The 17,235-nt window shown below is 38.4% G+C and overlaps 1 protein-coding gene across 1 annotated transcript in view; it reads right to left on the bottom strand.

The window, feature by feature from the left end:
- Window positions 1–17,235, bottom strand: part of tdrd1 (tudor domain containing 1) — a 90,619-nt gene that overhangs the window by 38,915 nt on the left and 34,469 nt on the right. The window contains exons 8-14 of the mRNA XM_043713164.1: window positions 14,380–14,562; window positions 11,319–11,462; window positions 10,269–10,431; window positions 10,077–10,157; window positions 8,584–8,736; window positions 6,663–6,770; window positions 2,066–2,236 (exon numbers count right to left, since the gene is read on the bottom strand). Coding sequence (XP_043569099.1) covers window positions 2,066–2,236; window positions 6,663–6,770; window positions 8,584–8,736; window positions 10,077–10,157; window positions 10,269–10,431; window positions 11,319–11,462; window positions 14,380–14,562 — 1,003 coding nt within the window. The remainder of the gene's footprint in view (window positions 1–2,065; window positions 2,237–6,662; window positions 6,771–8,583; window positions 8,737–10,076; window positions 10,158–10,268; window positions 10,432–11,318; window positions 11,463–14,379; window positions 14,563–17,235) is intronic.

Genomic DNA, 17,235 nt, shown 5'->3' with positions numbered 1-17,235 from the left:
AGGTGTCATGTCACTTTTGACAAATGTTTCAGCATGCAAACATTCACAGATTAAGTTCTTCATCCGGAAAAGCCGGCAACAGGATGTCAGACACTTTTTATCAGGGAAGATTGCATAGACAAAGTCAAGCTATAATATTACTGTGAATTGTAGTGGACTAGCACAACTGATCATTAAAATATCTCCAAATTAGAAACAAGGCTAACCAAAAAACATCGACTTTATAGTTAGTCATTAGAAAGCTTAATGATTGCTCAGCAAATGAAACAAAAGATCTTTACTCGAGGCAAAATTAACTATAGAGCAAATGTTATGCAGATTTAATTAATTTTTTTTCCACATCAAATGCATCAGGAGAGGCAGTTATTTGTTGCTCAAAGTAGGTATATTCCCCCATCCTGTTTTCAAGTTTAGAAACAGAACACCTCATATATAAGAATTAAATAAAATTTGATTGCATCCTGTTTTTCAGAACAAATCTAGCATGGTCAACAAAACTAGCAGCAGCTATTGAGCAGTTTTTCACCTCCAGAGTCAGAGTGATACAGCATGCAAACAGAACCTTTCGCCCAAGTCATCTAAGTCAACCACGCTTGCCAAACAAAACTAGTCCCATTTGCCTGATTTTGGCCGTCATCCCTCTAAGCCTTTCCTATTCACATACCTGTCCAAATGTCTTTTAAATGTCGTAATTGCACTCACCTCTACTAGTCCCTCTGACACCTCACTCCATATATGCACCACCCTCTGTGAAATGGTTGCTCAAGACCCCTGCTTTGCTTTATTCCACCCCCCTCTTTTTTCCTCCGATTTCTTTTCTCTCATTTTTCTTCTTGGGGATGCCCTGAACTCCCAGCCTCAGCACAGACAGACTCTTGGCCTCAATGTGGACCCGGCATGGTGGTCTATAAGTAGCACATGGCACTTCGGCTGGCACTCCTTTAGCCCAGCAAAGCTTCAGAACAGACTTGCAGCCTTGAGGTGATGCCAAAGCAGTGTGAACTGAAGGCTAGGCACCAGCTTGGATTGGGTGGGAAGGACTGCTGTTCTGAACTTATTTCTTTGATCTGCCAAGCTGGACTTTTTATTTCTTTATTTAAATCTTTCTCCTCTCGTCTTAAACCTACGCCCACTAGTTTTGGACTCCGCAACCCTGGGGAAGACATCCTGGCTACTCACCTTATCTACGCCCCTCATGATTTTATAAACCTCTATAAAGTTACACCTCAGCCTCCTACACTCTAGGGAGAAAAATCCCAGACTATCCAGCCTCTCCTTATAACTCAAACGCTCCAGTCCTGGCAACATCCTCGTAAATCTTGATTGTACCCTTCCCAGTTTAATAATATCCACCCTATAGCAGTGTGACCAGAAGTGTACACAGTACCCCAAGTGTCTTACCAAGGTCTTGTTCAGCCATAACATGACATCCCAACTTCTGTACTCAGTGCTCTGAGGGAGGAGGACAAGTGTGCCAAACATAATCTTCACCATCACTTGAAAAAGTGTGACACCACTTCCAAGGAACTACACTCCTCTGTCTCTGTTCAACAACAGTCCCCAGGGCCTTACCATTAGCTGTCCTGCCTTAGTTTGTCTTAGCAAAAGGCACACCTTGCATTTATCTAAAACGAACTCCATCTGCAATTCCTCATCCACTAGCCTAGTTAAGCTAAATCCTGTTGTATTCTTGGATAAATAACCTTCTTCATTGATGCCATAAACTTAGTAACCAAACCTCCCATATTCATTAGAGGATTTTTTTTAAACCCAGACTGTAGCATGTGGAATTAACTGTCTAAAAAGAATGGTATAGATAGGAATCCTCAAAATATTTTGGAAGTATTTAGGTGAGCACTTGAAATGGTACAGTTTATAAGAATATTAGTTTATAAGAAAAATAAGACATCTAAAATCTTCATACTCCTTTCCCAACGTGAATATTACTAATGGATGCGAAGTGTGACTATTTCCTTCAACATATCTCCTGTATCAGGCACTGAAGAAAATGGAGATGAAAACCAATGATTTTGGGAGCTCTCTGACAGTCCAAATGTAAACTCACCTGACAAAGCACACTTCAATGCCTGACTTGGCAATTCCAACAACTCTTCTTGGGCTGGACGGAGCTGACTTAAATGGAGTTTCTCAATATTTCCAAAATCTATGTATCCCACCATGACAGTATCATCAGGAAGATGTACTATGACAGCAGCCCTGTACCACTGGTCATCTTCTGGAAGAAAGCAAAATGATGTGTGATTTGTGTGGACTTTAGTAACATTAGCAACAGCAAAAAGCTATTTGGCCAAACACACATCTATTTTGTTGATCTCAACTCAAACATACAACATAGAGAACATAGAACATAGAAAAGTACAGCACAGAACTGGCCCTTTGGCCCACGATGTTGTGCTGAGATTTAATGTAAAATATAGTAACCTCACCTACACACCCCTCAACTCACTGCTATCCATGTGCATGTCCAGCAGTCGCTTAAATGTCCCCAATGACTCTTCTTCCACCACCACAGCTGGCAACGCATTCCATGCATTCACAACTCTCCACGTAAAGAACCAACCTCTTAAGTCTCCTTTATACCTTCCTCCAAATATCTTAAAACACTGACTTCTCGTATCAGTCAATGCTGCCCTGGGGAAAGGTCTCTGGCTATTAACTCTATCTATTTCTCTCATTATTTTGTACACTTCGATCAGGTCTCGTCTGTTCCTCTTTCTCTTTCTCTCCAGAGAGAAAAGTCCGAGCTTAATCAACCTTTTTCCATAAGGCAAGCCCTCCAGTCCAGGCAGCATCCTGGTAAACCTTCTTTGCACCCTCTCCAAAGCCTCTGCCTTTTCTATAGTAGGGCAACGAGAACTGGACACAATATTCCAAGTGTGGTCTCACCAGGGACTTGTCGAGCTGCTGAAAACCTTACGGCTCTTAAACTCGATCCCCCTGTTAATGAAAGCGAAAACACCATATTCTTTCCTAACAACCCTATCCACTTGGGTGGCAACTTTAAGGAATCTATGTACTTGCACATTCAGATTCCTCTGTTCCTCCCAACTGCCAAGAATCCTGTCTTTAATCCTATATTCAGCATTCAAGTTCGACCTTTCAAAATGATCACTTCGCATTTATCCAGGTTGAACTCCATCTGCCATTTCTCAACCCAGCTCTGCATCCTGCCTATGTTGTGCTGCAGCCTGCAATAGCCCTCGATACTATCGACAACACCTCCAACCTCTGTTCCATCTGCAAATTTACTAACCCACCCCACAACCTCCTCATCCAAGTCATTTATAAAGACTACAAAGAGCAGAGGCCCAAAAACAGAGCCCTGCGAGACACCATTCAACACTGTCCTCCGAGCAGAATACTTTCCATTTACAACTACGCTCTGCCTCTGTCAGCCAGCCAATTCTGAATCCAGATAGCCAATTCTCCCTATTTCCCATACTTCCTGACTTTGTGAAAGAGCCTATCATGGGGAACCCTATCGAATGCCTTGCTGAAGTCCATATACACCAAATCCACTGCTCGGCCGTCGTCGACCTGTATTGACACCTCCTCAAAGAACTCAATAAAATTTGAGAGGCATGACCTGCCCCTCACAAAGCCATGCTGACTGCCTTTAATCACATTATGCTTTGCCAAATAGTCATAAATGCTATCCCTCAGAATTCTTTCCAAAACATTGCTGACCACAGACCTAAGACTGAAAGGTCTATAATTACCAGGGATTTCCCTATTACCCTTCTTGAAAAGAAGAGCATTTGCCTTCTTCCAATCCTCTGGTACGATTCCTGTGGTGAGCGAGGAGGCAAATATGCTCGCCAGTGGCTTAGCAACCTCCTTTCGCGCTTCGCAGAGCAGCCTAGGATAAATCTGGTCTGGCCCTGGGAACTTATCAATCTTAATGTTTTCCAAAATTTCTAGCACATCAACTTCATCAATCTTGATCTGGTCACGACTGTATCCCAGCTAAGTTTTCACTTACAACAAGTTCCCTTTCCTTGGTGAAAACCGAAGCAAAACACTCATTTAGGGCTTCCCCTCCCTGCTCAGACTCCAAGCACAAGTTCCCTCTGCTATCCCTGATCAGCCCTACCTTCTCCCTGATCATTCTCTTATTCCTCACATATGAGTAAAATGCCTTTGGGTTCTCCCTACTCCTTCTCGCCAAGCCTTTTTAGGGCCCACTCCTTGCTCTCCTCAGTCTATTCCTAAGCTCCTTTCTAGCAAGCCTGTAATCCTCTAAAGCTGTGCTCGATCCTAGCTTCCTCCACCTTACGTCAGCTGCCATCTTCCTTTTGACAAGAAGTTCCTCTGTTCTCATCATCCAAGGTTCCTTAATTTTACCGCTTCTTAGCTGTCCCAGAGGGACAAATTTATGCATCACTCGCAACAACTGCTCCTTAAATAGTCTGCTCCTTAAATAGCAATCTGATTCTCATCAGATCCCTCTAACTACATCTAGCTGCCTCTACAACTTGTTGACATCAGTTGTTTAAAATGCTTTCAGAATAGGGGTGAGGTTAGCATTGCTGCCTCGCAGCGCTAGGGACCTGGGTTCAATCCCACCTCGGGCAACTGTCTGTGTGGAGTTTGCACATTCGCGCTGTGTCTGCGTGGGTTTCCTCCCACAGTCCAAAGATGTGCAGGTCAGGTGAATTGCCATGCTAAATTGCCCGTAGTGTTAGGTGCATTAGTCAGGGGTAAATGTAGGGGAATGGGTCTGGGTGGGTTGCTCTTCGGAGGGTCGGTGTGGACTTGTTGGGCCGAAGGGCCTGTTTCCACACTGTAGGGAATCTAATCTAATAACATTTTACAACTTCATTGCATTTAATATGAAAATATTATGCTTAGGTTTCCAAATTCTGATTGTATTTCCAAACCTTTAAATACCTTACCTCCTAATACTATAGCCTTATGTTTAACAATAAATTATGGCAACATCTTCTCATAATTGAGAATTTTTATTTTATCCTGTAGAATTTTATTCCACTAATTAACTTGAATTCAAACTTTTACAAATTTTGTTCACTGTTTACGGTACATTCCTTTAACCAGGACAATATCTATGCAGTCTTATTTTGATAAATGCTAAATCTAGATCATCAAATTTAGTTTTCCTGAATTCAGTTCAAAAAAGGCCTAATTGAAATGTAAATAAGTTTGCTTCTTGCCAGATAAAAACAATTGCAAAACAAGTTTTTAACTAACAGACAACTGTTGCACTTTTTTTCCCCCAAAACTCATTAATAAGTATAATGCTGAAGAGGACATAACATAGATCACTAGCGTACATAAAAGAATAGATATGGTAAACATCAAGAACTGCAAAACAGTAAGATGACATGCTGGCAGAAGTACCAGACAAGTGGAAGATATAAGAATGCTTGAATACATGATGCGATCCACATTGGCAGGAGGAAAAGAGTTTACATTTAATGAAAAGGACGCTTGAAAGTGAGGTGAAAACGCACAATTAACTGCAATACAAGTGGAGGTCAATGCAAGAATAACAAAGGTCAATAAGAAGCATAAAGAACCAATAAATTTAGACAAAACCAAAATATGAATCAGACCATGAGGTTACCATTACCATTTTGGGGATCACATCACTGAACTAATTAACTTTGGATTTATCAATACCACATCCCTGACATCACCCTCTAGTTGACAAGACACTTCAGATACTAGATTAAATGCCAGTTGAGAAGAAGAGGCCACGATTAGATTCATTAGGCATCATGATCAAGTCATTGCTCTAATTGCAAAGGTGATGGAAGTACCAGAGTTGTACAGGAATGAAACACTGTTGGATGACAAAATACTTTGCCATCTCATACAAGACAAAGACAAATGCATTGAGAGACCATATTAGGCCTTTTTTGAACTGAATTCAGGAAAACTAAATTTGATGATCTAATGTGAAAAGCAGGAAAGCAAACAAGAGGATGGGAGTGAGGTGGGTTTTTGATTGTTCTGGCTAAGATCCAAATTTCTTCTTTTCCTGAGCTGCAACCTCAGCAGAACATAAACATCTTAGGTGAAAATTAAGTGCTGTGCATATTGGAGATATGATAACAAAACAAAAGTGCTGAATTAACTCTGAAGATCTGGCAACAGTCTATGGAGAGAGAGAGACAGAGAGTTAATGTTTCACAACAGTTCCAAAGAGGAGTTATATTAGACTCAAGATATTAACTATTTCTCTCTCTCTATGGATAAACATCTCAAGAAAGATCTTAAAACAAATGCTTAAAACCAACAATTGCTAATAGTAGCAAATCTTCCCTAAAGTTAACAAAGGCATCTTGTGTCAGCAATCACAAAAATATATTGTTGGTCTGACCAAGAAAGGTGACTGTCAGTCTAAGAATGGCAATAAATTGACAAATTCAGTGTAAGTGCTCTGTTGAAAGTAATTTCTCGTTTCTGAAACTAGCTGGAGTATATTTCACGAATAACCTGCATTATAACACTTGCATATTTTCTGAACTAAAGGAAATTCCATTAAAAGGAATGTGGAGGTTAAATTTTTCTGTATATATGTGTAAGAGAACATGAACAAAAAATAGCTTAAAAGTAAAACTAGATATTTATCCAGAATTCAACCACATCAATTATGAAAAATGTTGATTTCATCTTACCTGTGAACTGGGCACAGCAAATCTCTCCAACAGAAGGCCTAAAACTTGGTACAGGACTTATGCTATTGCAATATTCAGTCACTGCTTTTTGAAGTTGTTGAAACTTATCTATTGAGAAATACAAAGAAGAAAGTTACACTCAAGTCTAACAAAGTAGCAACTCAAATGAAGTACACGTTAACAGTATCCACATTCTATACTATATATTTTCCTCAAGATACCTCCACAGTATTTTTCATTCACTAGGTTTTGACTTGTCTGTAATATTTGGATAGAACTAATTTCCAATTTAAAACAAATAAAATTTCATTTCTAAGATTTGGATTACTCCTCAAGATACGTACTCCAATAATCATCCATACTTTTTTTCCTTTGAACAAGTTTCTCCTCACTTAGGCTCCCTTGCTAGGAATTCAGATTACTTGCTTGTATTCCCTCTGATCAAGGAGCCATTAGTTATAAACATTTACTACCATGTGGTGAACATCACAGTCAATCTTGTCATTACCAGAAATTTTCAACAAGTTTGGTTCAACTCATCCATGCCAACCAGATATCCTAAATAAATGTAGACCCTGGGGGAATCATGAAACATTGAGGTAATTGGTCAAAGTACTGCAGATGTACATCGTTTGCATGTCAAATGGGAACAAAATGCACCAAGTGTGAAACTGGAGGAGCAGGAGCACCAAGTTGAAATGGAGCACTGGAAAAACTGACTGCAAAGTCAATAAATAATGGAATGATGCGAAAACAAAATTTAAAGCAATTTTCATAATCTCACCGCACAGTGGAGACAAGGAAAAGGCAGAGGAAAGTTTTATTTAGGTAACAAGACATACAGCTAGATAATATGACTAATCCATTCCCTGTCAATTCTTAATCAAAGTGATGCATCGGGTCCTTGACAGTGCTGTAAAACAGCATTGGTTCAGCAATAACCCCCTACTCACTGACCTTTGGTTTAGCTTCCACCTGTTAACTAACCTTAGTATAGCAGTGAGCTCAAACATGCACTGATAGCTATCCAGACTTCAGCACCATTTATAATTCCTCAAATACTGAAGCAATCCACATCCATACACAACTAGAACTGGACAATATCCATGCTTGGTGCAAATGAGGACTGCAGATGCTGGAGATTAGAGTCTAGATTAGAGTGGTGCGGGAAAAGCACAGGAGGTCAGGCAGGATCTGAGGAGCAGGAAAATCTACGTTTCAGACAAAAGCCCATCAGGAATGAGGCCCTGCTTGACTATTTCTAACATAAGAGAATCTGTCACCTTATCGCTTTCAACAACATGGTCAGTGAATCCCCCATGACAATACCCTGGTGGTTATTAGCCACAGACTGAACTGAACCTGCTATAAAAAAAACTTCGGTCTTGAAAACAGGTCAGAGGCTTAGAGTTCTATGACAAGCAATTCACCTCCTGACTCCCCAGAGTCTGTCCACCACCCAAAATCTCTTGGTCAGGGCAGTGCCATAGGAAATTTTTCATAACTAATCTCTGCTATACCCCCTCTAACTCCATAAATGAGTCTAGCTGCCTGGTCTGAGTCTAACTGGCTAACTAAAATTGAATATCATCATCTGTATCTCTGTGTAAATCATAGTCTAACCAATTAACACGTTCTCATACTATATGAATTGAAGCTTCATTTATAAGTTTTGTTTTTTGTTTCCTAGTTCCAATAAGTAAAGAAATGCTTCATTTTGTCTTTTAGCAATATTTCAATACAGAACTAACAAGATTATGATTTTCCCATTGGGACTGCAACAAAATTCAACTTTCAGTTGGACTGAAAGCGATAGAAAATGGTCATAAGCATCATTTGCACAATTCTCTGTTCTATCTTTTGACAAACTATTCAATTCTGCGAAACATCTAAATATTATAAATTATTTGAAATGTCTTACATCTACTAGCTAGCTGCTGACAGAAGAAGCTGCTTGGTGTTTCAACATGTGACACAATGACAGAAACTTCTTCCGCACAAAATGACAATAGAGAATTCTGCACAGATTCACATTTTGTAACATGGTCATTTGTCCTCTTGATGTCAGCCCGCTCTAAAAAAAAGATGCAGCAATATTACAAGATAAATAATTACAGGAACAATGCAATCAACTATGCCAGCTAATTATGCAGCTTGCAAATAATTTTGTTACCCAAGATCATTTGTTAGTATCATAATCGTTGTTCTTTATATTTATACGTTATATTTTATACATAAGTGTACAGAACACACTTTACAAGTTTGCAGATTACATTAAGTGCGAAAATGCTGTAAACAACAAGCAGTGCATATCAGACTTCGAGAATTTAAATGTTGTCTACCTATTTCATCAGTTTAATACAGAAGCATGAAGTGATTTTTTTTGATAAGATGGCGTTACAAACTAACTAGGACAATATTATGGGTTCTAAGGAACCTGAACAAGGGAGTCGGCATCCAAATCTTTGAAGTTGACAGGACAAGTTGAGATGGCTGTGTTCAAAAACATCTATAAATAGACTAAAATTACTTCAAAAATCTAGGGAAGCTAAGTTGCTCTCCCAAGAGTACAGAATTATACATCGATTTAATATAGCGATTCAAAAGCATAAATGGTTTTGATACAAATAAGGGGAAATTGTTTTAAGTGAGTCACAAGAGCGCCAGTTATTCATGGTATGTTAATTGTAGTGTTGAAATACACAGGTGAAGGGTGTTGCTTAATTACACACTTAGCACACTTCGAACAGGCTCTTGTGGCTCAATGGTAGTGTCTCCATTTCTGGGCTAGAAGGCCCAGGTTCGAGTCCCACCTGCTCCAGCAGTGCATAATTACATCTTCAGAACCAAAAATAATCCAACTTAGCATGCTTCAAGGGGTTTTATGGTGCAGTGATAGCATCCCTACTTTGGAGCTGGGACACCAAAGTTCAAGCCCCACCTGTCAAAACATGCGTTAATAAGTTGAAGTGTGAATAGAGACTGGGTTAATAGATTGGGGATAGACACAGGTAATGCCAATTTTTGTAAATAAAGGGACCATTAAAAGATTAGCAGCTTGCTTCGAACTTCATCAGCTTGCACAGGATCCATTTGTCATCAAATGGAATAGGCAAACTGAAAAAAAAGTATAAGAACTGAAAGAAGAATAGCATTTTTTTAAATTTAAAAACAACATATGTAAGCTTATGAACCAGAATGTACTATCTGAAAAGAGCAACAGAAGTAAATTTAATTCTAATCCTAGAATATTTTCCTTGTAAGAAATTAAATTCTCATTTGAAGAGTTATGGGGAATGGGACCCATAGAATGGCTCTTTTAAAAAGCCAGCATAAATATAATGGGCCAAATGACCTCCTCCATCATTCCATTGCAGCTGCTCAAATTCCAAAATTTTAAATTCTCATTCTTACCAGGATTTCTCTCTGTGACAGCTTCATCTCCTCGAACTAAAGCAATTCTTTTTTCTAAAATGTACTTCTGCAACGATTGCCCTGTAACAATAATTATAAAATATAGATATTACACAATTGCACTTTACTTCAACTAAAACTAATTAAAATTATATGGTAAAGAAAAAGCATGTACACAGCAAATAAGATTACCAGATGGCATTATGATCTCCACAGGACAACATGAGACATTATTTGGTTTCCCCAAGATGGTCATAGAGCAAGACTTCTGTAAAAGCTGAAGCCGGACCAATTTGATGCATTCTTCATCCCAACTACTAAGCTGAGAGACATTTGCAACACAACACTTCACCGCCTAGAAACCAAAAATTGGATTTTGCAATATGTTACACATTTTAACAAACAAAATACATCACAAAGGATACTGCAAATCTTTTATAATATCACTGTGGGCATATCAATATCAGAACATTTTACCACAAGGACAATCTGCACCATTTAGTGAGCTTACAAAAGCCCACTTCCAGAAAGTATGATTGCCAAACAATGTTTGAACTATAACATTCCCCCAATGTGCAAAATAACAATATAAACTTCTTAAATTTCACCAAAAACGAATATCTATTCAACAGCAATGAATAAATCTTATTACCATACTTGAGACATATTGCTATCTTTTCAGAGTCACCATAGTGGATTTCAAAACGAAATGATTGCCAATACTTACTAAAAGTTAAGTGAGGTTTAAACTAAGGTGATTAATATTTTTTGGTAATAGTGGAATTTGTTGGTAGGGAAAAGCAATGAGTTGGAGAGCAAGACACAGGAAGACAAATGTGCATACCTTAAAGTCAAAGAGCAGAGGAATAGTTTACAGGTTATTATATTCCATTTATGTTAATAAAGAAAGGGGAATGTTATGAACCTAAACAATACATTTTTGGGCATTAACCAATGTATAGAAATTAGTAGAGGTGCACAGCAGCCTCAACATGCAGTGGAAGTGAAATGTAGATTTGGTTACAGCAGAATTGGAGAATAAAGGTACAATGCTGTGGACACTAAACAGAAGTTAAATCATTTGCTCAGTTTGGCTATTAGATGTTATAAAACAGACAGACAGTTTCATGGCCTCAAAGTCATAAAATATGACTGACATAGTTTTTTGAGCCTTAAAATTTAACTTCAACAAATGCACAGAAAATATTGACTTCAAGTTAGTTAGTATTTCAGACAACTTACACAAGGTGGCGAAAGAGCCATTTCTAGGTCCAGTGGCCGAATTTTATTTAGTGGGACAGTTTCCCTATTTCCATAGTCAATGTAAAAAACATGTGCCTTTTTATGTGCCACATTCACATCATGAACTAATGCACGATACCACTTCTAGAGGAATACAAGGGTTAGAAATAAATTAAGGCTCGAGTAAACAAGTATATAATTACTTAATATTTCCAATATCATTTCTTCTACTTTTTGCTGAAAACTGGGTAGAAAATAAAGTGCAAGCAAATATATCCAAAATAGAAAGGCATAGATTTTGATCTCCACAGTAGACAATTTCCTAACACAGATAGAGCTACCAATGCCTCAATATGGAGACTTGAAACTGCATGGAATTTTTGCTCGTAACTTACCTGCCATATTGGACAAGGACAGAAAGCGTATGTGCCTTCAAGTAAACTGAAATAAGCAGTAAACCATTTATAAATGCATTCTGAGGGACGTAACTAGCATTAGATTTTTTTTCAAAGGTTAGTTTTTCAGATCCACATACACTTAAGGTGTAACAGGTTTATTAGGCTAAATCAAAGGCTGCCTATACTTTAAAAATCAATTAAAGAAACAAATCATCACTTTACCCAAGCTAGTTATTGCCACTTGCAGCCCCAATACCCCATTCCTACTCCTGAATATCAGACCTGAAAAAATAATAGCTTCTTCCTCTGCACACTACAGCTTGCTGTATATACAGAATGCATGGGCACCACCTAATGGGAGTAATAGAAAGCACATTTTAATTCATACATTATAATGGACTTTTTGGCCCAGGTTCTCAGATTGTTATAAATCCAGGAACGCTCAGCCAACAGTGGATAGATGAAAAATCACAACACCAGGTTATAGTCCAACAAGTTATTTGGAAGTAATAGCTTTAACAGCGCTGCTCCTTCATCAGGCAACCCGCGAGGCAGGATCATAAGGCACAGAATTTATAGCAAAAAGTCAGTGGCATGCAATTAAAATGATACGCTGAACAAAGTGAGAAAGTTTATAGCCTTAAATGTTGTCTTTAAACATTTAGACTAAAATGCAATTTTGAATTATAGAACACATTGCTGCATATGAGAAAAAAGTTATGGCAAGGAAGGATAAGATAATTAAGAACATTTGCCTTAACATCAGTGAATTTGTATAAACAGAACATCAAGTGATAACATTCATGGCGGTTCCTTTCTGAAATTAATAAAGGATTTTTAATTCTGACCTCGGGACAAAATTCTGTATCAATTAACTTCTCTCCTGAATTATTATCCTTCGCTATTATCTGTCTAGTTCAGAACATGCAATGCTTTTGGTAACTTTTGAGTTTGTGGCAGTAATGCCTTTGTAAACCTGTGTATAAAAATAGTTTGCTTTTTTCATATGATGGAGTAGCTGGCCAGGGCTCTTGAAAGAAGGGCGATTTCTACTCTCCTGGATTAATAGAATCCAGTTAGCCTGGCTTATAGGTATCAGTGTTATGTTCTAACAGTGATGCTTTTGGTAAATGAAGGGAATGATTGAAATTAAACTAAACTGTCTTGAAGAGATCTTTTATTCCAGACCACCAAAGAGTGTGATCTCCCGGACGAACCATGAGGGGAACTGACAGGTCTGTCGTCCACAAGAGATTCCCTGAGCTGTCTCAACTCTGTACTTTAATAAAACCTAGATATCGGTTAAGACCTTCATCTTTTAGAATGGGTTTGAAAGAATCAACAGCACCCTAGATTTGTTCAATATATAGTTTTAATTGCTTGACATTGTAATCTTTTGCGATAAATTCTGTGCCTTATGATCCTGCCCCAGTTACTTGAAGGAGCAGTGCTCTGAAAGTTTGTACTTCCAAATAAAGCTGTTGGGACGATAAGCTGGTGTTGTGTGATTTTTTTTTAAACTTTGTCCAACCTAGTCCAACACCTGCACCTCCACAACAGTGGAATCATCAGAAACTTTTTTTGGCAGTAAGTGCCATATTCTGTCGTTTAAATGTACTGCAGTCACTCCAAAAGCTACTGAGAGATGCCAAGTACATAAGCATAGTATAGAGACAAGACGCCAAGTGAGTGAGGGAGGTAGGGTCTCAGGTAAGCAAATGAGGGGGTTAGGGTGACAGGTAAATGGATGAACAAATAGGGAAAGCTTGGGGTAGGTATCTGGTGGATGAGAAAGTGAATGAGTTGTGGGTTCGGTTTAATAGTTGTCTGGGAGTTTGAGCAGATTTTAATAATATAACCTTTTCTGGGTAATTAAGCTTAAGTGAGCCAAACTGTCCAAAATCTCAAAACCTTATTCAGAGTAGGGAACACTCAGGCTTCCAGGCAATGTGCGTTGCCAAGGAAATTTAAATTTTTCAGGCAATTCCCAGAGTCATTGTGTTGGATTTTCCACATGGTTGATGCACATTTTCAATATATACTGCTGCAATATCTGTCTGCCTATCACAATGTAAACCTTTCGTTTAAACACCCCTTAAATCTTCATCATATATAAATGCTGTTATCATATTGTTTTGCATGCAATTAGCATACATTATCTTGGAAAGTCTCATCTAAATGGGAGACTGGAAAAGTATTGCCATTGTTGTCTGTTCAGTTTTATAATTGTCAGCAATGCAGATATTGGGACAAGATCAGTTGGTTGTAACACGTCTGCAGTTAAACTTCACTAGCCAAACTCACAAATAAATGAAACTCCATTAGCAAACAGACCAGTGAAATAATTACACCATTCAGAAAAGGAACCCTCATTAGAAAAATAAAACTTGACTCCATCTAGGGTTTTGAACATATCTTGATCGATACAAAGATAAAACTATACTTTCTGAAATTGTTCTTCTTCTTAACCACAAATTGCCTTCATTACCCGTTTACCATTCATTTCACCTTCACCACCTCAGCTCAATTACAACTAGAAAGTCCAACAGAATATCCTGACTGCACATCATTATTGCAAACAAAAAATACACACATTTTACAACTGGTTGCCAACATGAAACAGTGGCTCCAAAGGGTAGCAATAAAACTATAGCACTCTTTACCTGATCCTCTGAAAATTTGGCCACACATATTTCCCCTTCATCAGGGATATATTCATCCATGTTATTCACACTTGAGAGTGCCTTCTTCAACGATAATTCAAGTTTTCGCAAGATCTCAAAGTTTTCTGGAGTGAGAATTTGTACATGGAACTCACTTGGATCTTTGAAATCTGTGACAACCACCTGAAATAAATCAAAATTTAATAATTTATGGTGAAGTTTCACAACTGGCAGTCAAAAACTTTAGGTGACAAGTTCAATAATATAAAAAAAATTAAATGATGCAGAGAGAAATAAGAACTATGAGCAAAAGCAGGCAGTTCAGTCTCTCGAGCCCACACCGCTATTTGATATGATCGTGGCTGACCTCATCTCATTCTCAGCTCCTTTCCTGCCAGCTCTCCATAACCTTCTAACTCAATTAACAAAAAATGTCAGTGTCTTCCTTAAATTTACGCAAACAACCCTTAGAGAAATAAATAATCATCTATTTTAAATCTACTATCCTAATCTAAAACAATGACCTCACATTCTAGATATCCCCAATGGGAACCATCCTTTACACATTGACTCTGTCAAACCCCTTCAGTATTTACTATCTCAATTAGATCCGCTCTCATTTTTCTAAACACCAGATAGTACAGAATCAAACTGCTTAATTTCTCTTCATTCGATAAACCCTTCACCTGGAATCAATCTAGCGAACATCCTCTGAATTGCCTCTAATACAACTATATCCCTCTTGCAGGGGACTAAAATTGTACATAATACTCTAGGTGTGATCTCATGAATATTTTTTTAAAAATGCCTTGAACAGTTCTGCAATTCATGCTTGAGGACACTCAAATCCCTCTGCAGCAAACACGGAAGTTTTTCTCCGTTTGGATGTTAAGTTGCCTTTCTTTTCTTCCAAAATGGATGACTGCACCAAAAGGATCCAATTGTCATGACTTTTTAAAAAGGGTCAGAGCACATTAACATATGCTGACAGAGATAGAACTTCTTCATCTTTGTCAAGTCATAGAAACAGGAGAAAGTGAGGTCTGCAGATGCTGGAGATCAAAGTTGAAACTTTATTGCTGGAACAGCACAGCAGGTCAGGCAGCATCCAGGGAACAGGAGATTCGACGTTTCGGGCACAGGCCCAGAAACATCGAATCTCCTGTTCCCTGGATGCTGCCTGACCTGCTGTGCTGTTCCAGCAATAAAGTTTCAACAAGTCATAGAAACAGGCTTGAGGGAAGTAATTTCTTGTCTTTAGTGTTGCAATATTCCCACTTTGAATTTTAAGCAAGATGTAAAGATTAATAATATTTATTTTCCAGTATATTCATAACAAGTCTTGCCTCGCACATGGAGGTCATTCCACTTAGTATGACACAAAGTAGACATCTCGTTATATCTTAGTAGAATTCAAGTTATAAACTGGTAGAAACTTTAAGTTGGCTTTTTGTAGTCTTGCCAGTAACTGAAAGCTTTCAGGTGCCTGTGCTAAAGCCAAAACCCACTGTTTGAAATCTTTCCTGTACAGATCAGTTAAGAAGTGACTACCCAAGTCCTATAATTTGTCCATTCAATAGAATAGATGAAATTAGGGTTCAGAAGCAGCTGAATAATATGAATCTTGGTAGAAATCATTGATAAGCGTAACTTATTTCATAGAAGTGAACATGGAAGGTGCAGGTAGCGACTGGTAGAACTTGAATGGCTTGCTAGGCCATTTCAGAGGGCAATTGCGTGTCAACCACATTGCTGTGGGTCTGGAACCACAGTGAGGAATATAGGTTATAAACAAAAGACAAGGAGGTGGTAGTATGACAGAACCTAGAATTCAAGTATGTTGTCCTTTGGTTGGAAAAGATTGATTTTGAAGAAATCAGCTTACTGCATCATCAAACCAAATTCTAAATTCAACAGAAGCTGTTTATAGAGAACAATGAGTCCAGCTACTGTTGAGGCAATATTTAAGTGGGCATGCTGTTAAAGAAGTTGACAAGTGGAAAACAAAAACATTATAATGCATGAAGATCTGGTTATAAGCCAATAGTTCATCTACAGTATATATACCAATATTAGTGTACACCACCAGATTCCAAATTTATAGATGATACAGAACAACTCTTAAACCAACGTCTGAAGGTTAACCCTTTCAGGTCAGTGGGAGTGCTGGGCACATTGTTATTACCAGCAAAGTTTTCTTCAATGGGATGGTATACCTGCTTTCAAGTACTTTGACAATCCTCAAAGGGTTGATAGCTCTATAAAAAGTGCCATATACATGAAATCTCCAGGTGTTGCTGTGGGCTGCTGTCATAATTATTGCCGACTGTTGCCAAGTTACTGAATGTGACTTAAGACTGGATATATTTAAGTTTGAAATTCATTACCAAGGTAGAAAAGAAAAAAAAGCCAACTGTTGAAATCCCACAAATTTTCATTATTCATCTCAGACCCCTTCTGAATCTCTGAACATTTCTTTTCCCTAAAAAAGCTGCTTTAAGTGAATTTATTCATCCAAAGAGATAAATGGCAGCCCGAAAAAAACATGATAGACTTAGAAACTAGTCGTTGCATCCTCGGTGTGCCATCAATTCTCCATCATCCAACACAGTGCACAATTCAAACATTAACATGGGGTGGCATGGTGGCTCAATGATTTGCATTGCTCTCTCACAGCATCAGGGACCCAGGTTCAATTCCACCCTCGGGCAACTGTTTGAGTGGAGTTTCCACATTGCCCCAGTGTCTGCGCTGGTTTCCGCTGGGCGATCCAGTTTGCTCCCACAATCCAAAGATGTGCAAGTTAGGTGGATTGGCAATACTAAACTGACCAGAGAATGTAGGCATTTACAGGTC

Source organism: Chiloscyllium plagiosum, chromosome 22 (assembly GCF_004010195.1).
Source record: "Chiloscyllium plagiosum isolate BGI_BamShark_2017 chromosome 22, ASM401019v2, whole genome shotgun sequence".
NCBI lineage: Eukaryota > Metazoa > Chordata > Chondrichthyes > Orectolobiformes > Hemiscylliidae > Chiloscyllium > Chiloscyllium plagiosum.
Note: the sequence above shows the minus strand (reverse complement) of the source record. Positions and strands in the feature narration are given on the sequence as shown.